This window comes from Oncorhynchus nerka, linkage group LG14, assembly GCF_034236695.1.
Source record: "Oncorhynchus nerka isolate Pitt River linkage group LG14, Oner_Uvic_2.0, whole genome shotgun sequence".
Taxonomy (NCBI): Eukaryota; Metazoa; Chordata; class Actinopteri; order Salmoniformes; family Salmonidae; genus Oncorhynchus; species Oncorhynchus nerka.
The window spans coordinates 47,348,588-47,375,794 of NC_088409.1; the positions used below are offsets into that span (position 1 = coordinate 47,348,588).

The following is a 27,207-nucleotide window of genomic DNA, read 5'->3' on the forward strand; positions in this document are numbered from 1 at the left end:
GCTGATGGCTAACGGCCTTGGAATTCTGCAGTAAAGAAGGAGGGGCTGATTAGGTCTTCTATTGGCCAGTGTTACGTGCTTGTGATGATTGGCTAGATTTCCTGTCATCAAATAGTTGCTCGTAATTCCTATTGGTCAATTCAGTGGTCCTTGGGCGGGTTTACCAGGTCCATGGTTTATCAGCTTTGCTACAATGGGGCGCTGCGATCGCTCACACCCACTGGCGCTTCTTCCATAGGCGGAGTGGTAGTGTGTAGAGAAGAGAGTACTGCGGCAGCCAACAGAGCCGCGGAGGGAGATCAAATCCTAAAAAACCGGAGCAGTGTGGCTTCTGAGTTTCACCGGTCTTTTACCGCAACTATCAGAGAGCAAGAGAAGGACCCGCATCCTCGCGTGATGCTCTGCTTGAGACCGCAACATTTCATTTGAAAGACGTTTAGGTGGAGGGGGAAAAGACAGTAACCTTTTTTGGAGGTTAGAGACAATCCGTTTATTTAATCATTTAACCCATTTGTTTTATAGAAATTTGCTTGACTGACGTCTTTGTCGCTTCCTTTCGTTTTTACCTGAATAACTGAATACAAATCTTTCTTACGTTTTTAAAAGGCAATACCATTTTGATATAATTCCACCTGAGGGGCTGACACCTCTCAAGCTTTGCATCACCTGAGGAGAGAAGCCTGACTGCGCCAACATGGGGGTAAGCCCGGCGTCTACCAACTTTATAACTGCCTTATGATGCATGAAAGTTATAAAATGCCTTGAAAACAGTTTAAAACCCCAGATGCTGACGGGGAAGGGCACCATACTGCAGTGTCATGTTTTTTCTTCTCTGGAAATATTTGAGTGACATTGACTCCAATGCGGATTTTTTTTAGGCTATATAGTCTACGGTCTCATAGACTGCGACAAATTGATGTGACGAGTAGGCTAGAGCAGGCACAAAACAGCTCTCTGTCATTTCTACTGCAGTTGTAAGGTTTCAATTTGACAATGAATTGGTTAGAATCTGCTGATGGAATGATTTAATGTAATTTACTGTCATTTGCTGTTGTTTCTTTTGCTTCTCATACGATATGGAACGAACAAGTTAGTGATAACAATAGGATTGAATTGTCTAATTCAGGGGTTTGTCATATGCATTAATATAGACGATAGGCTATATTAGGCATATCGTGACACGTTGTCTATAACCTTGCCATGGTAATCGGTTTATTCTGACAGCCGGCTATCGTGAGAGAGGGAGCGATAGAGAGAGGGGGAGAGAGAGAGATTGAGTTAGCGAGAGAGACCACTGCGTATAGGCTTCACTTGGCATGTCACTGAGGGATTTCAATGGGACACAATGTTCTGTTATTCACATCCGTTATTATTCGCCTGTATTTGATGACTTTAGAATACGTGGCTGTGTATTCGAATGGGTGCATGATTACAGCACCTTATTGCCCATGTAAATTATCATCGCGACCCAATTGTCTACTGCTTTAAATCTTCAATGGCGCATGTAACTTCTTCTTCGCAGCATTTGACGAAGAAGTAGTTACCTGGAAAACCTACCCTAGTCTACCCGGCTACTGAGGAGATTGCGTATGTCGGTATGGTATGCAATGCCTGAGCGCACTGCAGCTTCCGTTACCCATGCGTCATAATGCGGTTACCAGGAATAAGCGCTTCACCAGATTATTTCCCCTTTAATTTGTGACAATAGGGACTCGATAATCGTTGACAGTGAAAACACATGATAGATTGAAAAATATGTCCTGTGAATGCTGGGTGATGATACATGTGGGTCTGGATTTGTAAGTGAACACGAAGTTCTGAATCCCTCACTGCGTCAAATGGTGGATGCGGCCCGGCCCTGGCTGATATTTTTGAAAAACATCACGTCTCAATAAAAATATTGATTGTTCATAATAACACCAATATTTTCACTGTTTTGTAAAGCCAATAATAATTTGACTATGAATAGTTCTGTAGGAACACTTCGAGGTGATGCTGCGACTATCGCTATGGACTGTTGCGCAATTTCTGTCTCATCATTTATCTTGATTGTATGACAGTTTAAAATGTAATCCCCGACTCGGTTCTAGGGGTTGAAATAATTTGATGACACGATGCCACAAAATCCCAGTGGCTGATGAAGCTGGATCGCCCACGGTTACCGAACGTTATTGAAGAGACACCGACAGCGCAGGCACGAATGACATCAGCTATCTCCATCTATGACCTGGGTGGGCCTTGGGGGCATTTCTCTCGGTCGAAGTCTGCTGTGGAGCGGCGAGAAATGAAGCAGTCGTTGGTGATAGGCTATTCATGAGGATGCGAGAATCATCTGTAGCACCAAGCACTGCGTCAAATGGGATGGAGTGGAAAAAGTGCTTACGCACGAACCACTTCCGTGGCAAAGTTAGGCTACACTGTCTGATCTATGTGTGAATGAGACAGGGGGTGGGGGTCCTCATCCGGCGCGCAAATAAAATATGTGTGTGACCTCTGATAATAATTGCATTTTCATATAATTGGAAGGAATATGTCCTTTACCTTAACCCATCTCACACCTATGATTCTTTGACAACATACAAGACATTCTGCCAAGTCGATCTGGCGCTTGACGCGCTATGCCATGCCATGACACTGCCAACTGTCCATCCCCAAGGCCGCCGGGCTGCGGCGTCAAAATGGGGGCGGTGCCTGTTGAGTGGAAATTCCCTTTAAAAAGCTGTGATTGGCAGACTCGGGCGAGTTACGCAGAAAGGGATGCTTTAGCAAGCAAACACTGAGTGTCAGGGGCACTGAAGACAGACAGACAGCCTATTTAATTTGACACACCAGTTGTGAGCAATTGAGGTTGCTGATGTGTGTATAGTTGCTCTGGTGCAGTCAGAGATGGGGTAACCTAATGATGCTGAGAGAGAGGGGAGGGGGGGGGAGATAGAGAGAGAGAGGGAGTGAGTTAGAGAAATGGGAGAGGAGAGCAAGTGAAGATGGTTGCAGACATTTCACCTTCAGACATGTGAGCAAGAGAGAAAAGGAGATGGAGGGTGGGTGGGTGCAGGGTGAAGAAGGGAGGGGGATAAGATGAGTTGTGACTGATCTGTAGGTGCAGAGAGAGAGGGGGAGGGCTGTACCCTGTTGCGGGAGAATGACCTGAGCTCACATGACCATGGCTCCTGTTTCCCTTGCTTGCCTCTGCTCTTGGGGATTGGTTACCACAGAGACAGGAGGCAGATGGGATGACAGGACACGGGGGAGGTATAGGTATTCATCCGTATGGGATGCAGAGAGAGGTGATGGGGGATATCAGGGAGAGTTCACTGGACAGGGACTGAGGAGCATAGGGTTGCTCCCCCTGATATCCCCCATCACCTCTCTCATTGAAGGGAAGAAATGGAAGGGATATATAGCATAAAGGACGGGCATATTGGTGTGGGTGGTGTGGGGATAAATCATTGCAGTGGCACAGAGGTAGAGAGCTGTACGATTGGCGATCTCCTTAGACTGGCCAGGTGTGTACAGGACGGGTATAGGAAAGGGTAAGGGTGTAGGTATTTAGGTAAGGCTTGCTTGGTCATGATGGGACAAGGTACACTCTTAGAAAAAAAAGGTTCCAAAAGGGTTCTTCGACAGTCCCTATAGGAGATCCCTTTTTGTTTCCATGTAGAACCATTTTTGGTTTCAGGTAGAACCATTTTGAGTTCCATGTCGGACCCTCTGCGGAAAGGGTACTACATGGAACCTAAAAGGGTTCTACCTGGAACCAAAAAGGGTTCTTTAAAAAATTATCCTATGGGAACAAACAAGGAACCCCTTTAGGGTCTAGATAGCCCCTTTTTTCTAATAGTGTAGATATAGCTGTGGCCCAGCCCAGAGTTTGGTGCAGAGTGCTAGTTCACTCCCCTCCTCACTGCATCTGCAGTCATTTGTGTCCTGCTGCTGAGTCTGGAGGGTTTGTGCAGTGCACTGTATGTCCACGAGCCGTCCTGGGCATCCTACTGATAGTCCATAATCAATATACTAGTGGGATATTCATGAGGGTTCTGTCCTTAAAGAGTCATTTGGAAGGACATGGTTTTGAATGTCAGTCTTCTAGCTTAGCTAGAAGGACCTACTTTAAGGGTAGGGTGATACGGTAGGGTATTATGTAAGTATTTGGGGGGACATGTTGCATTATGGTTTTATTTGAGTTTTGATGACTCCCTTACCCTTCAAAGCAGATTGGATTCTGTACTAAGGTCATGAGTTAGTCAAATTACATTAAACATTTAATCGATTGTAATGTAAGATAGGGCAGCCTGGTTGGTTAACGTTGCTGCAATGCTCGGGAAATGTTAAGTGGGGGTTTGCAGAGAGTAAGAAACAGAGGAGAGTTGGGTCCCCTGCCAACACAGACATTACTAATTCAGAATGTACTCCCAGGATGTTAGTGTGTGTGTTGCGTGTGTGTGTGTATGTTTTCTTCCCCCTTTCATTATCAACTACGTACATTGAATAGGTCTCAGTTGAAAATATACAGAAAAGCTTAAATGTATTTATTTATCTCCATTCTGCCCGAATGACGTTTCCTTTCCCAGACCCGTGTCACAGGTAGCACGGTACGTCAGAGGCCAGAAGACTTTATAAGACCAGACAGTACACAGAGCAGGAGTTGCTATGTATCCTCTGTCACCGAGATCTGCATTCACACAGAATGTCCTCAGGAAACCCCTCATAGGAGAAAGACAGAGAGAATTTACCATACCAATCTAGACAACACCATTCTCACTGAGGAGCACACACACACACACACACACACACACACACACACACACACACACACACACACACACACACACACACATACTCACATCCACACACATATATACCAGGGTTTCCGTTAGCCGGTAATAGCCGACTTTTGGCCGATAATGCTTTTTAGCCTATTCATCAATACCCGTCATGCTTATTGGTCTATAGGTTCATTTGCATAATTTAGTGGAATTAAATTGGTGTATTTTCGTTAGTCGTTTATCTGTCAGACAGTGCGAGAGCTGCTGCTACAGATTCTCAAACAGCTCATTCGTTGCTGCTGGAGTGAAACGTGCTTTTATGAGCCCAATCATTGCATAACAATTCTAAATGCAATTGCTTGTTAAAAACAGTTTTGATGGCCACGATTAAAAATAACTACTATTTTTACTTCTAAACTGGTAATTGAAGCGCTCTTCCCATTCGTCATTCAAGTGCATATAGGCAACAGTCTATGTCCTGCGTCACATTTTCCTAAAGAAAACTCTGACATACACTCACAATGGGCGAGACAAGAGACAAAGACACATGCAGACTCTAAACTGGAGCACAGCTGCCTGTCAGGATGAACAGATCAGGGGCTGGACAGATGGCCATGGGGGAAGGATGAAGGGATGAGGGTAGGACAGGAGGGGTAATGCCATAAGATGGGATTTTGTTTTGGTTTTGTTTGTTTTTTTGGAAGGGAACACAAATGATTTGTCCACGAGAGCTAAATTAGGATACAGAATGTTTGGTGTGTGTGTGTGTGTGTTCACATGCAAATAGATACACAGTGTATCATTTCTGCTATAAGAGGTCATGACCTCAGGGTCTGGCTGGAATTCCATACCTCTGAACATCAAAACAATTTAATAGAATTTAATATAACTTTATTTATTTACAGTGGTGTAAAGTACTTAAGAAAAAATACTTTAAAGTACTACTTAAGTCGTTTTTTGGGGGTATCTGTACTTTACTATACCGAACAAAAATATAAACGCAACATGCAACAACAATTTCAACGATTTTAATGAGTTACAGTTCATATAAGGAAATCAGTCAAGTTAAATAAATAAATTATTGGGTGGGCCAGGCCCAGCCAATCAGAAGGAGTTTTTACTTACAAAAGGGCTTTATTATAGACAGATACTCTTCAGTTTCATCAGCTGTCCGGGTGGCAGGTCTCAGATGATCCCGCAGGTGAAGAAGCCGGATGTAAAGGTCCTGGGCTGGCGTGGTTACACATTGTCTGCGGTTATGAGGCCAGTTGGAGGTACTGCCAAATTTTCTAAAACAACATTTGAGACGGTTTATGCTAGAGAAATAAACATGACATTCTCTGGCAACAGGTGGACATTCCTGCAGTCAGCGTGCCAATTGCACACTCCCTCAAAACTTGAGACATCTGTGGCATTGTGTTGTGTGACAAAACTGCACATTTTAGAGTGGTCACAAGGTGCACCTGTGTAATGATCATGCCATTTAATCAGCTTCTTGATATGTCACAGCTGTCAGGTGGATGGAATATCTTGGCAAAGGAGAAATGCTCACTAACAGGGATGTAAACAAATTTGTGCACAAAAGTTGACAGAAATAAGCTTTTTGTGCGAACGGAACATTTCTGGGATCTTTTATTTCAGCTCATGAAACATGGGACCAACACTTTACATGTTGCGTTTATATTTCTTTTCAGTATATTTATATTTTTGACAACTTTACATTTACTTCACTACATTCCAATTGGGTTGTATTCCACCACTGTTTATATATTTATTAAATTAAGAAAATCACCATTTGAGAAGAAGTTGAGAATCCAGAAATTAAAGTAACTGTCATTGTGACAAAAAGCAACACCAAATATTTTTCAACCAAGACGTGTCTTGATATGAAACTATTTTTAGATATGCACCTTAGAGGCTGCTGCCCTATATGCATAGACTTGGAATCACTGGCCACTTTAATAATGGAACATTCGGCACTTAGGCACTAATCATGTTTAAATAATGTTTACATACTGCTTTACTCATCTCATATGTATATACTGTATTCTATTCTACTGTATTCTAGTCAATTTCACTCCAACATTGCTCCATCTAATATTTATATATTTCTTAATTCCATTATTTCACTTTTAGATGTGTGTGTATTGTTGTAAATTGTTAGATACTGCTGCACTGTTGGAGCTAGGAACTAAACCATTTCTCTACACCCGCAATAACATATGCTGAATACGTGTATGTGACTAATAACATTTGATTTGATTTTCCTGAAGGTCTTTTGCAGTGATTCCCCATTTCATTATCACTCTTTAACATGGAGAAGAAACTCTCTACTGGAAGTTAGCTAGGTAGAGTTACTGTATTTGGTGTACAATATAGTAGGCTAATCAAGACAAGAGCAATCAGTCTAGCTAATCCTATTAGCATGAGCCTCCAGGCCCAGCCACCTACCCAGACCAGCCCCCCTACCCCTAGGCCATGCCCACTGTGGCTACCTAGCCCTATACCCAAGGGCTGTTGGAACCAAATGTCCCTATCCAATCAAATCAAATCCAATTGTATTTGTCACGTGCGCCGAATACAACAGGTGTAGAACTTACAGTGAAATGCTTACTTACAAGCCCTTAACCAACAATGCAGTTTATCCCCACCAATGTTGTGCACACATAATAGTATACAGTTCACACTAAGGCCTAGAGCAGTCATATTCATATTCATATTCAGCAGGGATCACATTTTTTTCCACCAATAATTTGTTATGACCCCACCCCATCCCAACTCTAATAACACAACCTTAAAATCTGTCAATTTCGATTTTTACATCAACAAATCCCATTTAATACAGTGCATTTTCATCTCTTATCAAAAACCAATAAATAGATACACTCAATTCAATCTTATTTTTCAAACGATCTTTCTCAAGAACATTTGTATATAGTCCCATATAATAAACTGTACTCTTAATTGTTTGTTCCAATTGTTTAAAAAAAATTAAAAAATAAAATACTTTTTTTTTTGGCGATCCCACTACAGCACTAAGGGTCGCGACCCCAACATTGAAGAAAACTGGCATAGACAAAGATGCAAATAAGCACAGGTATGCACACAAACAGGCAAGCACACACGTAAGCACATGCGAACAACACACGCACAGACACACTGGTGGTAGGAGCTATAGGAGGACAGACTTATTGTAATGGATTGAATGGAACGGTGTCAAACAAATCAAACGTATGAAAAACACGTTTGACTCCGTTCCATTAATTCCAATCCAGCCATTACGTCCTCCTGAAGCTCCCCCCACCAGCCTCCTCTGACGCACCCCCACCCCCACATGCAAGCTTGCCACAGGGCACAGCAGGACGGAATCGACATTTAACTGTCATCATCACTATCCTCCGCCCCCAAAACCTTCCCCAATGGCTAGGATCCCTTCACAGCAGCCTATCAACAAGTAGTGTCACAGGCTGGCCTGATAGGCTTACAAGAGATAATCAAACTATATAGGGAATAGAGTGTCATTTGGGAACCAGTCAAGGTAATGATGTTTATGTCACTTCTTTCAGGATGTGTGTAGTATGGAGCCATCTATCTAACATCTTAGTCAATGCAAACTTTTCACACAGTCAAACTGTTTTCCTGCAATAGTTACTATATCCTCTTTGTTGATTCCCTAAAATGGAAACCCAAACGCTGCAACTTCTTCCTGCCTCTTGTGAAACCCCTCACCTCTCGTGCGTACCAGTAGGAGAGGCTGGGATGCCACACCTTATGCCCACACAGGTCCATCACCATTAGGAGGCATGCCCAAGCCTGTGTGCCCTAGACAGACACACTGACATGCTCCTGAGGGATGGTATTGGCTACTGGAGTTCACTGAAAGGGTGGAAGTGTTCAACGTATGAAACATGCCCCGTGTTCACTTCAGAACGAATGAGTCTGATTAATAACGGAGAAACCATTACATATAGGCCATTGTCTGTTCTAATATCTCTCCTAGTCTCCTATTTCTCCCTTCTCACCCTCTTCTCATACCCTTTCCCTTTTCTGTTCCTATTATTTTCTGCTCCCCCCCCCGCCGCCCCCTCTCACTCGCCCTCTCTGTCTGCCGCAGTGCGTGTTCTCGCTGCGCAGACAGTCTGTAGCCACCTCGACAATGACTCACCTCTGCCTAGCTGTTGGGGGGCTTATAGCTTGCGCATATAAGGAAGTATCTCTTTCTTTCTTATAAAGATACACACACACATACAGTACGTGTTGGCTATTTCCGACAATGTCCAGTTACCCAGACATCAATTATTACTGAGCGATCAGATCAGGGGATCCTACAGAACTAGGCCACCGCCCACCACTAAGCCTCGGTCACCATGCCAACCTCCCTGGTAATGTGACCAGAACAGAACATTAGAACCAGACAAACCACAGCAGCATGACATCAGTAGAACCCGATGAACTCTGGCTCGTTTTTTTCTTCTTTCCAAACACGGTGTACACACACCCAAGGATGTTCGACTTTCCTCTGCTAGATTAGCACGCTAGTAGCCTTAGCTTTCGGCTCCAAAGTGAATGTGTCTGTCTTCCTTGTTCCAGACAGTCTGTCTTCTACTTGAAAAGATGACAATGTGCGGAGGAGATGCGGTACTCTATACTGTGGTGTCTATCTGTTTGTAAGTCACCGACACCAGTTCCTCCAGTCTGTGTCTGTCAGTAGGTCTTTCCTTTGTCTGACTGTGTGAGAGCTAGTGGTTGTAATTTCAGCCTGCGGTCTCTGCTTTACATTTAACCTCCACAACAAATGCTTAGAAACAGACAGGCAAGCAGACAGACCCATAGATAGAGGGACAGATAGATGACATATACCATGTTGCATTGAACAATGAGGAACAAAACCACGCTCTCTAAATGTTTTGCCTTGTAACCTCGGCGATAGACGTGACCTCGTCACCACAATGAAGAAATCTTGTGGGTAAAAGGAGCTGCTTGGGTGGTCCCATGCGTGTCAGGAAAGATTGAGTGGCATTAGCCCACACACACGTGCCTGCATGCACGTTAACACCCCTACCACACATACCCACGCACGGTAAGGGGCCAACACCCACTCTCTGGGTCCGCAGGTTGTAAGGTCGCGACCCTGCCGGTGGGGTTGTTTGTTTTACAGTGTTATAGAACAATCTGTTAGAGTGGGATCCCAGTCACGCTGTCACTCACTGATATACACAGCCTGAGTCAACAGACAAAGAATAGTGGTCAATATCTAATTAGTGGTGTGAGAGAAGAGCTCTTCTCTCTCTCACCTCCCACTGCTGTCTCTCTTTCCATCTGCCCCCATCACGGCCTTTCTCTTTTTTTCATGAATCTCTCTCTGTCCATCCCTCTCCTGTAATGCCTGTTTCACCCGTCTGCGCTCTTCCAGTGTTTGTATTAGCACTAAATTGTGTAAGAGTGTGTGTGATAAGCAGGTGTGCTGTCGGACCTAACAATGTACTGTAAATGCGTTTCTATGGCCCACTCAGTGTTACCCATCGAAAAAGCCTGCCTAGCTAGAAACTCCACACCTGTGTGTGCCTAACGCAGACCTGTTAGCTTATCTATAACATCTACCCCTACACTGTTTCTCAGAAGATTCTTATATCGATGCCAACCAGAGTATTTAATTTGCATGTTGTATTAAAGTACACACACGCACGCACACACACTCACACACACACACACACACACGGGTAGGCCAATCTCAAAGGGTTTGAGTAGCAGTAGTTTTCTATCGGTCTCTCCTTTGTTCTGCATTCGGCTCGCTAGGCCTGTCTGGTCTTGTTGCAGCAAGAGTTCACTCACATTCTCGGATAATGACATCCACATGCGCACATGGGAAGGCTGATTTTGTACATTTTGTAGTCATATTGTGTGTTTTTGTGTTTGGTCGAATGTTTGAACCAATCTTTTCAGGGTTAGTTCGTGTTCAAGGGAGACTCTAGTGTGTTCCAGTATTACTTCTGTAAATCAGGGGCAGAGTGGAGAGCTGCAGTGCTCACTATAAATCCTCCTCAAACCTTTCGGACCACAATGAACCGCTTAAGACTGGTCTCTTTTACAAGTGGAAGATTCAAGACCGAAATTTCTCAACTCAACTCGCATTAAGCACTGGGACTTTCAGTGGCAAGTTTCCTCACCCATTCATGGCGTTGTACTTAGTCAGTCAAGTGTGTTTATCAGGGTGTGGGAGCCGAGGTAATGTGTGTTTAGCTTGGAAAATAGGTCATTTATTTGGTTTGTGATGGACCGGGGCAAAAAAACTAGACTTGAATGTGTATTTACCCTTTATTATTCAGAATAAATTAACAGGGTGGGGGCCATCATATCCAAAGGGGGCCAGTGTAGGTGCAGGCTTTTGTTCCAACCAAGCAGTAACACAGTTGAAACCCAGTCAAACCAAAGCAGTGTGTGGCAAGTGTCGCAGTGGTCTAAGGCACTTGACCTCAGTGCAAGAGGCGACACTGCGGTCCCTGGTTCGAATCCAGGCTGTGTCACATCCGGCCGGGATTGGGAGTCCCATAGGGTAGTGCACAATTGGCCCAGTGTCGTCCATAGGCTGTCATTGTAAATAAGAATTTGTTCTGAGTTTCCTAGTTTCCTGGAAACTGAGTTTCCTAGTTAAAGAAAAAATGAGCTGTAGACCGAGCATGTTATCTTGACATTAGCCACCAGGGGGCTTCCCTGTGTCTCTTTGTACAGTCACTTGATGATGCTACAACCAACAAAAGTCACCATATCATCAGAATTGATGATGAAGTGTGAGTTACATGTTCTTGGTGTGGTAAGATACAGACCGGTAACCGTTTGGACTCTCTGGTCCTTTATTACATCACTGATTGTATTGATCCTGCAGCAAGGTCAGTTTCCTTGATGAGTTGGCTGTGTCAATGAGCGGCTTTTCCACTAGGACCCATAGAACCCTCCTGGAAGCCATTATGTCTCTCTCTCTCATTCTGTCAACCGAGGGACTCTGGTCAGGGGCTTCTGTATTGATTTGATTTGAGCATCAGTTAGTGTAAATCGGAAATTGAGCTAATGCAACACTTTGAGCTCCCTAGAAGAGAGACGTGTGTGTGTGTGTGTCTGCAAAACTGTTTTATATTCAACACATCACAGTCACATTGATGTATCCAATCTAACTGAATTGATATGAATCTAATCTAGGGGCTCCCGAGTGACGCAGCGGTCTAAGGCACTGCATTTCAGTGCTAGAGGCGTCACCACAGACACTCTGGTTCGATTCCAGGCTGTATCACAACCGGCTGTGATTGGGAGTCCCATAGAGCGGCGTACAATTGGCCCAGCGTCACCCGGGTTTGGCCGGTGTAGACCGTCATTGTAAATAATAATTTGCCTAGTTAAATCAAATAAATAATTAGAGGGGTTTTGAGGAATGAGATAATGCATTGTGTCTGCACTCTGTTTCTCTTTCAGGGCCTCTGTGCCCCACCAGCTAGTGTGTGCTTGCGTGTGTGTGTGTGTGGAGAACATACAGTAGTCTGGTGACAGTTCACATAAATGACAAATGAAGCAGGTGGCCAGTGGATACAAACTGTGAGAGCGGGTTCCCGAGAGGAGACAGACACTGCAGTAAAGCCAGACGGTTGTTTGATCCTTCTGTCTGTGATCTCTGTGAAGATCAAATGGGTATCAGAGAAAAAATAATGAAGTCCCTCTCCCCGTCTGTTGTGTCTGGTGCTTTAACCATGTTTCTATTTAAATAATAATGAAAGTATCCCCCCCCCCTAATCCCTTCCCCCCTCTCTTACTGTCCCCCCCCCGCCCAGTATGGGCGGTCGGACAGTTACCGCGTTGCTACCTCGCAGGATAAAGATGGCAAATCTTCTCCCAGCAAGAAGAACAAGAAGGGGAAGGACATGGATGAACTCAAGAAAGAAGTACCGATTGTAAGTGACTGGCACACAGTGGCGCACACTCTGCCCTGCTCAAGGGGTGTGCTGGGCACCCCCATAACTATTATTGAAATACTAACATATGCCTCTCCATAAGTTAGAGTATGAATATCTAACCATTTCAGGGTACCCCCCAAGAGTCAATGTGTAACTGGAACGCACAAACTCTAAATAATTTGGAGAAAAACTTTAAACCAAATTCTCCTAGTTTGTTTTAAATTCATTGTTGTGATATTTGTGGCATATTCTCAATTTTTCTCTGTGTCTCTCTCCCACACAAATACACCTACACACACACTCTCTCTCTCGCTCTCTCTCTCTTCTCACTCTCTCTCTCTCTCTCTTCCTCCCTATGCTCTCTCTCTCTCTCTTCCTCCCTATGCTCTCTCTCTCTCCCTCTTTATCTGTCTCTCTCTCTCTCTTTCCCCCCCTCCCTCTCTACCTTTCAGACGGAACACAAGATGTCCATAGAGGAGTGTTGCAGAAAGTTCAACACCGACATTGTCCAGGTGAGTCCTCCTCCTGCACTGTACCATAGAGGTCTATCGATGTGTACCACAGAGATACTAGAGTCATCACCGAGTCCTGCTGCGTCACTAACAGAGCTGCTACTAGGCCACTAGATGGTGGTATTTTACATTCACTCATGCCACACGGTCTGTGTATTTGAGGGGATCAGTTTGAGCAACGTTTTAATGCACTGAGACATTTCAAGCCCCCTTATAAAGTCTCAATTCTAATCTTATAATGATCCATACTAAGTTACAGCCTTTTTTTGAGTCAGTTGAAAACGTTCTACGTAAAATACACAACACGTTTTAAGCCTCATTATAATATTGTAAAGACATGCTTTATACGTAGTCACAAAGCATTCAACCTGCAGGCTTATAATTACATATTAGATTTAATAGGATTTTTATGGCGTCACCCCTAATTTCAACACATTCAGTTCTAGGTTTAACCCACCCCACTCTCTCCCCACCCAGGGTCTGACCAACGCCAAGGCGGCAGAGTTTCTGATCAGGGACGGTCCCAATTGCCTCACCCCTCCCCCGACCACCCCCGAGTGGATCAAGTTCTGTCGCCAGCTATTCGGTGGCTTCTCCATCCTGCTGTGGACCGGCGCCATCCTTTGTTTCCTGGCCTACGCCATCCAGGCCGCCACCGAGGACGAGCCGGCAGGAGACAACGTGAGTCACACGCAAGCACACCCACTCACACACACGTATGCACCCAAACACTAAACGTAAACACAGCCACAGAATAAGGGACCGTTTGAGCTACACACAGCTGAATCACACATACCTAAGTCGACCAAACCTCACACACACTGCCAGCAGCGCCAGTCCCTAGCCTTAATTCTAACATACACCCAAATGGCTTATGTACTTGGTCATTGCACTTTTTTCTCTTTTTGCATGATCATCTAGTCTAGTGACTATTACCGCGGTGGTCTGTGTTCAGTTTGAAGCTAAATACTCCTGTTATGCGTTGACCTGCAGTGTACACAGTCTGACAATGGGATTTCCTGTCTCTCTCTCTCTCCTCAGTTGTACCTGGGTATCGTGCTCTCTGTTGTCGTCGTGGTCACCGGATGCTTCTCCTACTTCCAGGAGGCCAAGAGCTCCAAAATCATGGAGTCCTTCAAGAACATGGTGCCCCAGGTAAACACGTGTGTGTGTGTGTGTGTGTGTGTGTGTGTGTGTGTGTGTGTGTGTGTGTGTGTGTGTGTGTGTGTGTGTGTGTGTGTGTGTGTGTGTGTGTGTGAAATGTAGACCCTATGCTACGAAGTCACACAATGGCAGTCTAATTCCCCCAGTGATGTGTGTGTGTGAATAAATGAATGCGTGTACGGACTATCTAACCCTCCTTCTGTGTTCTCCCTGTAGCAAGCGCTGGTGATCCGTGAGGGCGAGAAGATGACGATCAACGCTGAGGAGGTGGTGGCAGGAGACCTGGTGGAGGTGAAGGGAGGAGACAGGATCCCTGCCGACCTCAGAGTCGTCTCTGCTCACGGCTGCAAGGTACCATACACTCACACACACACACATACATAGTTCATATATTACACACTCACACAGCTACATATTTTACATAACATTTTTTGTCCTTCTGGGTTTTGTCCTTCTCCTATAGGTGGATAACTCCTCCCTGACTGGCGAATCAGAACCCCAGAGCAGGTCACCTGACTGTACCCATGACAACCCCCTGGAGACCCGCAATGTCGCTTTCTTCTCTACCAACTGCGTTGAAGGTAACCGTAGAAACGGCTAACTCACAGACAAACAGACAGACACATCAGCTGTTCTGTCCCTGACAATTCTCCTATCCTCTTTTCTCTATTCCTGTGTGTCAGACTCGGCCTACCAAATTCAGTCAACAGGGTCCTACTGCAGTATTGGATGCTGCACCCCAGCAGCACTAAGGCTTGCTAAGCTTTTGACTGGTTCAGCTAAGCTGATTCAAACGTAATATTATACCATAGAGCTGCTGTTGACACAGAAGTTACCCACATAAGCATATAAGAGTTCCCGCCTTAGTTCTCTTCTCTCATTTCAACCTCTATTTTCCTGAATTAATATTCTCTCTCTCTCTCTCTCCCTCTCCCTCTCCCTCTCCCTCTCCCTCTCAGGTACGGCGCGTGGCATCGTGGTGTGTACCGGCGACCGTACCGTCATGGGCCGTATTGCCACTCTCACCTCCGGTCTGGAGTCGGGCAAGACCCCCATCGCCAAGGAGATCGAGCACTTCATCCACCTGATCACAGGCGTGGCTGTGTTCCTGGGCATCACCTTCTTCATCCTGGCCGTCTGCCTGGGATACACCTGGCTGGAGGCCGTCATCTTCCTCATCGGCATCATTGTGGCCAATGTCCCTGAGGGCTTACTGGCTACTGTCACTGTGAGTGACCATGGTCCCCTCTCCATCTGACCCTTCCCCTCTATGGCTGTTTCTCTCTGAAACTCGACTGAACCTCATACCTGACCTCTAGACTTCAGATTCTAGTGGTCCTCCTCAGTTTAGTTGGTAGAGCACGGCGCTTGCAACGCAAAGATAGTGGGTTTGACTCCCGGGTACAGCCGTACGTAACATCTATGCGCTCATGGCTGTAAGTCGCTTTGGATAAAAGCATCTGCTAAATATCATGTATTATACACGGTGCATTCAGAAAGTATTCAGACCCCTTTACCTTTTCCCCCTCATCAATCTACACACAATACCCCACAATGAAAAAGCAAAAACAGGTTTTTAGAATTTTTTGCAAATATATAAAAAATAAAGGACTGAAATGTCACATTTGCATACTGTAAATGAGATTCATTCTAGATCAACTAGACTGTAGATTTAGACCAACTAGACAGCTAACTACACAATTAATATAATAAGACATTGATTGAGACTAGATCCAGACCAATGATAGCTCTACAGAAATACATTATAGATCTCTAGACCAACTAGACAGCTGAAGCAAGCACACTCATTTTCTCCAGAATAGGTACCCTTTCTAGTTTGTTCGTACCAGTACGCTCCTTCATTCTGGCTCCTGGATAACCCCTGTCTTTCCCCTGTCTCTGTGCTCTAGGTGTGTCTGACTCTGACTGCCAAGCGTATGGCTAAGAAGAACTGCCTGGTCAAGAATCTGGAAGCTGTGGAGACCCTAGGCTCCACCTCCACCATCTGCTCCGACAAGACTGGCACACTGACCCAGAACAGGATGACTGTGGCCCACATGTGGTTCGACAACCAGATCCACGAGGCTGACACCACAGAGGACCAGTCTGGTAAGAGGAGATCAGGAGGGTTAGGGTTGGAGTTAGTGTTAGATATAATGTTAGGGCTCAGACACACCAATAGTGTTTTCTGGCCAAGAGTACTTAGCACCTCTGAAAGTAATTTGCGAAATGATTTTACAAGTAGAACCGAGGGTGAAAAATGTTGGCGCACTGAAAGATTGGCTGGCGAATGCTAGATCCACATTCAGTGTGATGTGCGCTAGCATTTAGAGTTTGGGTTGGAGTTAATGTTAGAGTTAATGTAAGAGTTAATGTAAGAGTTAGTGTTAGAGTTAGTGTTAGTTAGTGTTAGAGTTAATGCTAGAGTTAGTGTTAGAGTTAATTTTAGAGTTAATGTTAGAGTTAGTGTTAGTGTTAGAGTTAACGTTAGAGTTAATGCTAGTGTTAATGTTTGAGTTAATGTTAGAGTTAGAGTTAGTGTTAGAGTTAATGTTAATGTTAGAGTTAATGTTAGAGTTAGCATTAGAGTTTGCGTCTTGGTTAGAGTTAGTTTTAGAGTCAATGTTAGAGTTAGTGTTAGAGTTAGCATTAGAGTTTGCATTTTGGTTGGAGTTAGTTTTAAAGTTAATGTTAGAGTTAGTGTTAGAGTTAGTGTTAGAGTTAATGTTAGAGTTCATGTTAGAGTTAATGTTAGAGTTAGTGTTAGAGTTAATGTTAGAGTTAGTGTTGGAGTTAATGTTAGAGTTAATGTTAGAGTTAGTGTTAGAGTTAATGTTAGAGTTATTGTTAGAGTTAATGTTAGAGTTAGAGTTAGTGTCAGAGTTAATGTCAGAGTTAGTGTTAGAGTTCATGTTAGAGTTAATGCTAGAGTTCGTGTTAGAGTTAATGTTAGAGTTAGAGTGAATGTTAATATAGAGTTAATATATATAGTTAATATTAGAGTTAGTGTTAGTGTTAGAGTTAGCATTAGAGTTTGCTTTTTGGTTGGAGTTAGTTTTAAAGTTAATGTTAGAGTTAGTGTTAGAGTTAGTGTTTGAGTTAGTGTTTGAGTTAATGTTAGAGTTAGTGTTAGAGTTCATGTTAGAGTTAATGCTAGTGTTAATGTTAGTTAATGTTAGTTAATGTTAGAGTTAGTGTTCGAGTTAATGTTAGAGTTAGTGTTAGAGTTAATGTTAGAGTTAGCATTAGAGTTTGCGTTTTGGTTGGAGTTAGTTTTAGAGTTAATGTTAGAGTTAGTGTTAGAGTTAATATTAGAGTTAGTGTTAGAGTTAGCATTAGAGTTTGCATTTTGGTTGGAGTTAGTTTTAAAGTTAATGTTAGAGTTAGTGTTAGAGTTAGTGTTAGAGTTAATGTTAGAGTTCATGTTAGAGTTAATGTTAGAGTTAGTGTTAGAGTTAATGTTAGAGTTAGTGTTGGAGTTAATGTTAGAGAGAGTTAGTGTTGGAGTTAATGTTAGAGTTAATGTTAGAGTTAGTGTTAGAGTTAATGTTAGAGTTATTGTTAGAGTTAATGTTAGAGTTAGAGTTAGTGTCAGAGTTAATGTCAGAGTTAGTGTTAGAGTTCATGTTAGAGTTAATGCTAGAGTTCGTGTTAGAGTTAATGTTAGAGTTAGAGTGAATGTTAATATAGAGTTAATATTTGAGTTAATGTTAGTGTTAGTGTTAGAGTTAGCATTAGAGTTTGCTTTTTGGTTGGAGTTAGTTTTAAAGTTAATGTTAGAGTTAGTGTTAGAGTTAGTGTTTGAGTTAGTGTTTGAGTTAATGTTAGAGTTAGTGTTAGAGTTCATGTTAGAGTTAATGCTAGTGTTAATGTTCGAGTTAATGTTCGAGTTAATGTTAGAGTTAGTGTTCGAGTTAATGTTAGAGTTAGTGTTAGAGTTAATGTTAGAGTTAGCATTAGAGTTTGCGTTTTGGTTGGAGTTAGTTTTAGAGTTAATGTTAGAGTTAGTGTTGGAGTTAATGTTAGAGTTAATGTTAGAATTAGTGTTAGAGTTAGAGTTCATTTTCGAGTTAATGTTAGAGTTAGTGTCAGAGTTAGTGTCAGAGTTAGTGTCAGAGTTCATGTTAGAGTTCATGTTAGAGTTAATGTTAGAGTGAATGTTAATATAGAGTTAATATTAGAGGTAGTGTTAGTGTTAGAGTTAGCATTAGAGTTTGCTTTTTGGTTGGAGTTAGTTTTAAAGATAATGTTATAGCTGAAGTTTGGGCTGGATGTTGGTATTAGGGTTAAAGTTTGGGTCACAGTCACGTTTAGAGACAATTTTAAGTATAGGAATCCCTCTTGATTTTAAGTAGTTCATTAATATGTATTCACATGGTAGTTACACAGACAAGTACAGTTTAATTACAGGTTAGGAATTGATATTGTTTTATCATCTCTAATCGGCCACCTCTCTCTCCAGGTGCCTCCTTCGACAAGACCTCAGCCTCATGGGCTGCCTTGGCTCGCGTCGCAGCTCTCTGCAACCGCGCCGTGTTCAAAGCCGGCCAGGACCAACTGCCCATCCTGAAGAGGGACACCGCTGGTGATGCCTCCGAGTCTGCCCTGCTCAAGTGTATCGAGCTGTCCTGTGGCTCTGTCAAACAAATAAGGGAGAAGAACAAGAAGGTGGCCGAGATCCCATTCAACTCCACCAACAAGTACCAGGTACGTAACACACATGTGTACATATGCATATGCACACGCACAAACACAACACAACACTCAAATGGATTGGTTTCTAACACCGTGACCGTGTCCGATCTCACCTCTCCCCCTTCTTCCCACCTATTTCTCTCTCTCTCCCCTACCATGTTCAACCAACCCCACAGCTCTCAGTTCACGAGACAGAGGATCCCAATGACAACCGCTACCTGCTGGTGATGAAGGGAGCCCCAGAGAGGATCCTGGACCGCTGCACCACCATCATCATCCAGGGCAAGGAGCAGCCCATGGACGAGGAGATGAAGGAATCCTTCCAGAACGCCTACATGGAGCTTGGAGGACTGGGAGAGAGAGTACTCGGTGAGACAGGGAGAGTGAGAAAGAGGTGGTGTGAAGAAGGAAGAGAAAGAAATGGGCCTTCCAAAATGCATAAGAGGAGTGGGGAGGGTTGTTAGAGGGAGGGGGAGAGCGAGAGGAAGAGGGAAGGGGGGAAGGTCAGGATGTTGGTTCATGGAGAATGGGTCAAATGTACCGTATCCAATGATGAATAGAAGTGAGAGCTGAAAGATTGACTGATTTAGTAGAGAATGAGTAGAACAGGTAAATAAAGCTAGCACCTCCTGTCATTCCCCAGGTTTCTGCCACCTGCTAATGCCAGAGGACCAGTACCCCAAGGGCTTTGCCTTCGACTGTGATGATGTTAACTTCACCACAGAGGGCCTGTGCTTCGTGGGCCTCATGTCCATGATTGACCCTCCCCGTGCCGCTGTGCCCGACGCTGTGGGCAAATGCCGTTCGGCTGGCATCAAAGTCATCATGGTGACAGGTGATCATCCAATCACTGCCAAGGCCATCGCTAAGGGCGTGGGCATCATCTCCGAGGGAAACGAGACAGTGGAGGACATCGCCTCTCGCCTCAATATCCCTGTCAGCCAGGTCAACCCAAGGTGAGAAACATGAGACACACCCACACACACACGCACACGCACACACACACGCACGCACACACACACACACACACACACACACACACACACACACACACACACACACACACACACACACACACACACACACACACACACACACACACACACACACACACACACAGTACATCATTTCACAATGACGGTGAGGCCACACAGGATCCTGTTCTGCTCTCGTTCATTTTCAACCTCATGTCACTTTCGCCCTGCCTCTGTGGATCCAAGCTAGCTATTCTAATGTGTGTGTGTCTCCAGGGATGCCAAGGCTTGTGTGATCCATGGTACAGACCTGAAGGAATTGTCTCAGGATCAGATGGACGACATCCTTAGAAACCACACTGAGATTGTGTTTGCCAGGACCTCCCCCCAGCAGAAACTCATCATCGTAGAGGGCTGCCAGCGACTGGTGAGACACACACACACACACACACACACACACACACACACACACACACACACACACACACACACACACACACAAACAGAAAGACACACACCACCTGAATCCATCACCTGATCAATAAAAGTGAACGTGCTTTCCACAACTACACTAATACTACACAAATATAAGTCTGGAAACAGGGTTGGGGTTCATTCCATTTTCAGTTCAGGGAGATTGTTGACATTCTATTCATGCATTTGAAAATGAATTGATTGAATTGAACAGGGAATTGACCCCATCACTTCCCCCTAGTTTTGGTACAATAGTGACTTTCTATGGGCCATGGTCAAAAGCACTACTAAAGTGCACTATAAAGGGAATAGGGTGCTATTTGGGACACAAGCTAACTCTTCTGTCCCTCCCAGGGTGCCATTGTGGCTGTGACAGGTGACGGTGTAAATGACTCTCCTGCCCTGAAGAAGGCTGACATCGGCGTTGCCATGGGAATCTCCGGCTCTGACGTATCCAAGCAGGCCGCTGACATGATCCTGCTGGACGACAACTTTGCCTCCATCGTCACCGGAGTGGAAGAGGGTGAGAAATAGGGAGAGAGAGGAGAAATTATGGAAAGAGTAGAAGAGCATGGGAGAGGGAGAAGTGGACAAAGGTAAAAGAGGCCAGAAAAGGAGAAGAGAGGAGGGACGGGTAATATGAGCCTGTATTTTTAAAGCATCTCAGAGTAGGGGCTGATTGCAAATCAGTTTGGACTTTTTAGATTAGAGTGAATAAGATCACATGGACAAGAGGGGCCTGATCCTCAATCAGCCCTCCTACTCTGAGACACTTTATGAATAAGGGCAGACCCTGATCCAACCTTGAGTGACCTTCGCTCAATTCTACATAGGTTAGAGGTCAGAGTTCAGTGTGTGACCTCTGTGTGTGTCCTCCTATCTCCCTGCAGGTCGTCTGATCTTTGATAACCTGAAGAAGTCCATTGCCTACACCCTGACCAGTAACATCCCTGAGATCACACCCTTCCTCCTATTCATCATCGTCAACATCCCCCTACCACTGGGAACCATCACCATCCTCTGTATCGACCTGGGAACTGACATGGTACGGCACACACACACACACACACATGCGGCACCCACACACACACACACACATGGCACACAGACACACGGCAGAAAGCTCAGAAAATAAAAAAATGTGCATCGTTGACAAAAATGTCACACGTAAACTTGATATGCCCTATCTCACAGTGGAGCAATCAATCCAAATATTTGTTTCTCATACAAACTCACATGTGTGACCTGTGACCCCCCCCTCCCCCAGGTGCCCGCCATCTCCCTGGCCTATGAGGCAGCCGAGAGTGACATCATGAAGCGTCAGCCCAGGAACCCCACCAGAGACAAGCTGGTGAACGAGAGGCTCATCAGCATCGCCTACGGACAAATCGGTGGGTCCCCATTAGCTCCTCTACCTGGTTGGGGCCATAAAGACAGTGCATATGTAGCTGGACATGTTATCATAACCCACAGCCAGATCGATGGTCAATACTTCCCCATGAAGTCCTTGAGTAATACTCTATGGACAGTATGATTGATTAGTCTTCGACAACCCTGTGGTAGAATCTGACAGACTGATGAGTGCTTCGATGCTTATAGATCCTAAATCTATGGCTAGTGGATTATAGTTCACAAATCTATATGACAAGTCAATGGCTTCTCCTTGTGGGATCCGGTAACATCATTTCATTTTACATTACATTTACATTTACATTTCCAGAGTGAACATGTGTTAACGCTTTGTGTCTATGTCTGTGTGTGAAGGTATGATCCAGGCTCTGGGAGGCTTCTTCTCCTACTTTGTGATCTTGGCTGAGAATGGCTTCCTACCTTCAATTCTTGTGGGTATCAGGCTCAACTGGGACGACCGCGCTTGCAACGACCTGGAAGACAGCTATGGCCAGCAATGGGTAGGTACACGCTACAATTCCGGGGCAAAATAAGTATTCAAAACATAGCAATACAGTATATTACAAGTATATCTGCAAATTCATTGTTTACACTATTTCACCATATTTCATCAGATTCTATAAATAAATATTCCCTGACCAAGATGGCTGTCCTTTTAGTCATATCGCCGGGATGCCAATGTGCATTCTATTGTTCTATTTCATTCTGTGATTCAAATACTGTGTCTCACTCCCTTTCTCCTCTCTGTGTGTAGACATATGAACAGAGGAAGATCGTGGAGTTCACGTGTCACACAGCCTTCTTCGTCAGTATCGTGGTGGTACAGTGGGCTGATGTCATTGTCTGCAAGACCAGGCGTAACTCTGTCTTCCAGCAGGGCATGAAGTAAGTCTGTCTGCCTGTCTGCCTGTCTGTTTCTGTCTCTCTTTCCCTGTCTGTCTGTCTTGTTTCTGTGTCTGTCTGTCTGTCTGTTTGTTAATATACAGTATGCTTGGTCTCTATGTCTCTTAGTCTCTCTCACCCTCTTATATGTATTCTCATTCTCATGTCTCTCTGCTCTACTCTCCTCTTAGGAACAAGATCCTGATCTTTGGCCTGTTTGAGGAGACAGCTCTGGCTGCCTTCCTATCCTACACCCCAGGCATGGATGTGGCACTCAGGATGTTCCCCCTAAAGTGAGTAGAGTAAACCCTAGAAATATACAGAAATACATCTACACATACAAATAGACATACATCTACACAAACAGATAGACATACATCTACACAAACAGATAGACATACATCTACACAAACCGATAGACATACATCTACACAAACCGATAGACATACATCTACACAAACCGATAGACATACATCTACACAAACAGATAGACATACATCTACACAAACAGATAGACATACATCTACACAAACCGATAGACATACATCTACACAAACCGATAGACATACATCTACACAAACCGATAGACATACATCTACACAAACAGATAGACATACATCTACACAAACAGATAGACATACATCTACACAAACAGATAGACATACATCTACACAAACAGATAGACATACATCTACACAAACCGATAGACATACATCTACACAAACCGATAGACATACATCTACACAAACAGATAGACATACATCTACACAAACAGATAGACATACATCTACACAAACCGATAGACATACATCTACACAAACCGATAGACATACATCTACACAAACAGATAGACATACATCTACACAAACCGATAGACATACATCTACACAAACAGATAGACATACATCTACACAAACAGATAGACATACATCTACACAAACAGATAGACATACATCTACACAAACCGATAGACATACATCTACACAAACCGATAGACATACATCTACACAAACAGATAGACATACATCTACACAAACAGATAGACATACATCTACACAAACAGATAGACATACATCTACACAAACCGATAGACATACATCTACACAAACCGATAGACATACATCTACACAAACAGATAGACATACATCTACACAAACCGATAGACATACATCTACACAAACAGATAGACATACATCTACACAAACCGATAGACATACATCTACACAAACCGATAGACATACATCTACACAAACAGATAGACATACATCTACACAAACCGATAGACATACATCTACACAAACAGATAGACATACATCTACACAAACCGATAGACATACATCTACACATACCGATAGACATACATCTACACAAACAGATAGACATACATCTACACAAACAGATAGACATACATCTACACAAACAGATAGACATACATCTACACAAACCGATAGACATACATCTACACAAATAGATAGACATACATCTACACAAACCGATAGACATACATCTACACAAACCGATAGACATACATCTACACAAACCGATAGACATACATCTACACAAACAGATAGACATACATCTACACAAACAGATAGACATACATCTACACAAACAGATAGACATACATCTACACAAACAGATAGACATACATCTACACAAACCGATAGACATACATCTACACAAACCGATAGACATACATCTACACAAACAGATAGACATACATCTACACAAACAGATAGACATACATCTACACAAACCGATAGACATACATCTACACAAACCGATAGACATACATCTACACAAACCGATAGACATACATCTACACAAACAGATAGACATACATCTACACAAACCGATAGACATACATCTACACAAACAGATAGACATACATCTACACAAACAGATAGACATACATCTACACAAACAGATAGACATACATCTACACAAACCGATAGACATACATCTACACAAACCGATAGACATACATCTACACAAACAGATAGACATACATCTACACAAACAGATAGACATACATCTACACAAACAGATAGACATACATCTACACAAACCGATAGACATACATCTACACAAACCGATAGACATACATCTACACAAACAGATAGACATACATCTACACAAACCGATAGACATACATCTACACAAACAGATAGACATACATCTACACAAACCGATAGACATACATCTACACATACAAATAGACATACATCTACACAAACAGATAGACATACATCTACACAAACAGATAGACATACATCTACACAAACAGATAGACATACATCTACACAAACCGATAGACATACATCTACACAAATAGATAGACATACATCTACACAAACCGATAGACATACATCTACACAAACCGATAGACATACATCTACACAAACCGATAGACATACATCTACACAAACAGATAGACATACATCTACACAAACAGATAGACATACATCTACACAAACCGATAGACATACATCTACACAAACCGATAGACATAGACGTATACCTACCTCAAAACAAACAGATACACATACACACATACTGTACACACACCTCCACTGACAACTTGTGGGGTCCTTTTATTGATCTCCTATTTGCCATGTTGTGTGTTTCTTAACCTCTGCTCTCTCTCTCTCCTTCCTTCCTTCCTCCAGGCCCAGCTGGTGGTTCTGTGCGGTCCCCTACAGTGTCCTCATTTTTGTGTATGATGAGATCCGAAAACTGCTCATCCGTAGGAACCCAGGAGGTAAATGGCTGTCTCTTTCTCTACGTATAACATTTAGGCCCAAATCCTAACATGAGATTTGCATTTGTAACTTCACGCCAATCTTTAATTGACACAAAAACAGGAAAACTCTCTGACGCCTGTCTTTCTTTTCCCCTCCCCTCTCCTCCTACAGGTTGGGTGGAAAGGGAGACATACTATTGAGCGATGGAAACCGTCTTTACTCATACCCCTACATTTTCCATTTGTTTCTCCCCCCCCCTTCATTCCATCCCTGGCAAGACACGTCTTCAGATGCCCCACCCCGTAAAAGACAACGACCGCTTCAAAGCAATTTTCATCACAACTGCCCCAAAGATTAAAAACAGCAAAGCACCTTTACGACTTTCTACATCACCCCCCCCCCTCCTCCTCCTCTCCATCTCCTATGATACTCTTTGCATGTGTTCTCTCACTGCTGTGTACATAAACCAATATATCTACCAAACGGCAGCTGCATATTGTGTATGTAGATTTGAATGAGCTATGATCTTAAAGGGAGTGTCGACGCTCGGCAAAAAAAGGGCCATACCACTCCTTCCCCCCTCTAAACCTCTGTTCCTCCCTCTCTTCCTCCTCCTGCGACCCTTTGCTTGTCCTCCGGTCACACACAGACATACAGATCACGAGTGAGATCCCACAGCCGACACCCATCGAGCCGTCCCCTCTCGCCCTCTCCTTTCTCCAAGAGGAAGAGCGGATGTCTTTCTCACTCCGACCATTTTCCTTTTTCTTCAATAGTGTTGTTGTTGTTTTTTTTATAATATGGGGTTGGGGGTTCAATGGTTTTACTTGTTGTTTTTTTATTTATATAAAGGGAGGGGAGTGTGTGAGAGCTGCTTTCCCTCATTTAGGCATAACAAAGCACACCCCGCCATGGCGTCCCCGGTCCCCCTTTCTGTCTCTCACACCCTCCTCTCCCCTCTACTCCCTGTTTGTCTACGTTTGTGTGCACTGTGTGAACCATTGTCCTTGTTAAATACTACAGTACACAACCCAGTTGGAAAATACAACTCAATCTTTCTGTGTGTTCTAGGAAAACTATATAATTCTATACCGATTTAAAGAAATAAAAATGATATGTTGAACATAAAACACCTCAAGATATACATTCAATGAAAAAGAACATCGGCGACATTGTAGAGCGTGTTATGGGAAAAAGAGGAAAGATCACTCTGTTTCCTTTCTTTCTATGGTTTCCAATCTTTTTTTCGCCGGGTTTTCAGAAAGCCGATGCAAAAATGTAACAGCGACAAAGGTTGTGTTTTATTATTAAAACATGCGAGACAGAAACTATATGGCGTCCATATTCCTGCTACCACTTCTGACGTGCCGGTGCAATGTGGCGTGATTATTTGGTGTGAGATGATGAGTCCATGTTCCTGGAGTCCGGTCCAGTCTAGGTGACACAGTCCAGGTATTGAGTTCCGTGTGAAGGTCTGCATTGGAGACCAGCAGAGGAACAGCCATTTCAGGCTGGGTCTTACTCAGAGGGCTGTAGGGGGTTGAGACCACAGAGGAAGTAAAAAAACAGTCGTAGAACATGTGTGTGAAAGAAAATGAAACCAACACCAATAAAACATCTAGAACATTTAATACAACCTAGCACTG

At 43.6% G+C, this 27,207-nt stretch overlaps 1 protein-coding gene across 2 annotated transcripts; it reads left to right on the top strand.

Annotated features, from left to right (window-relative positions):
• Positions 1–213: 213 nt before the first annotated feature.
• LOC115141312 (sodium/potassium-transporting ATPase subunit alpha-3-like) lies at positions 214–27,201 on the top strand. 2 transcript variants are annotated; one of them, XM_065000131.1, is made up of 22 exons: positions 214–474; positions 607–700; positions 12,584–12,703; positions 13,159–13,218; positions 13,696–13,899; positions 14,260–14,373; positions 14,599–14,733; positions 14,846–14,963; positions 15,342–15,610; positions 16,293–16,491; positions 18,845–19,089; positions 19,254–19,446; positions 19,721–20,033; positions 20,328–20,478; positions 20,880–21,048; positions 21,416–21,570; positions 21,793–21,916; positions 22,290–22,435; positions 22,690–22,820; positions 23,009–23,110; positions 25,487–25,578; positions 25,733–27,201. In XM_065000131.1, exons 2-22 carry the CDS (start codon positions 695–697, stop codon positions 25,759–25,761), a joined length of 3,075 nt encoding a protein of 1,024 aa, XP_064856203.1. In that variant the 5' UTR covers positions 214–474; positions 607–694; the 3' UTR covers positions 25,762–27,201. The 2 variants fall into 2 exon arrangements, with proteins under 2 accessions (XP_064856203.1, XP_064856204.1); XM_065000132.1 differs by having other exon boundaries at positions 215–474; positions 12,623–12,703.
• Positions 27,202–27,207: the final 6 nt, after the last annotated feature.

Bases quoted from the DNA above. Each gene is read 5' to 3' on its own strand.
- LOC115141312 (XM_065000131.1), top strand. The intron at 13,900-14,259 runs GTGAGTCACACG...CTCTCTCCTCAG, and splicing joins ACGAGCCGGCAGGAGACAAC to TTGTACCTGGGTATCGTGCT. The intron at 25,579-25,732 runs GTAAATGGCTGT...CTCCTCCTACAG, and splicing joins CATCCGTAGGAACCCAGGAG to GTTGGGTGGAAAGGGAGACA.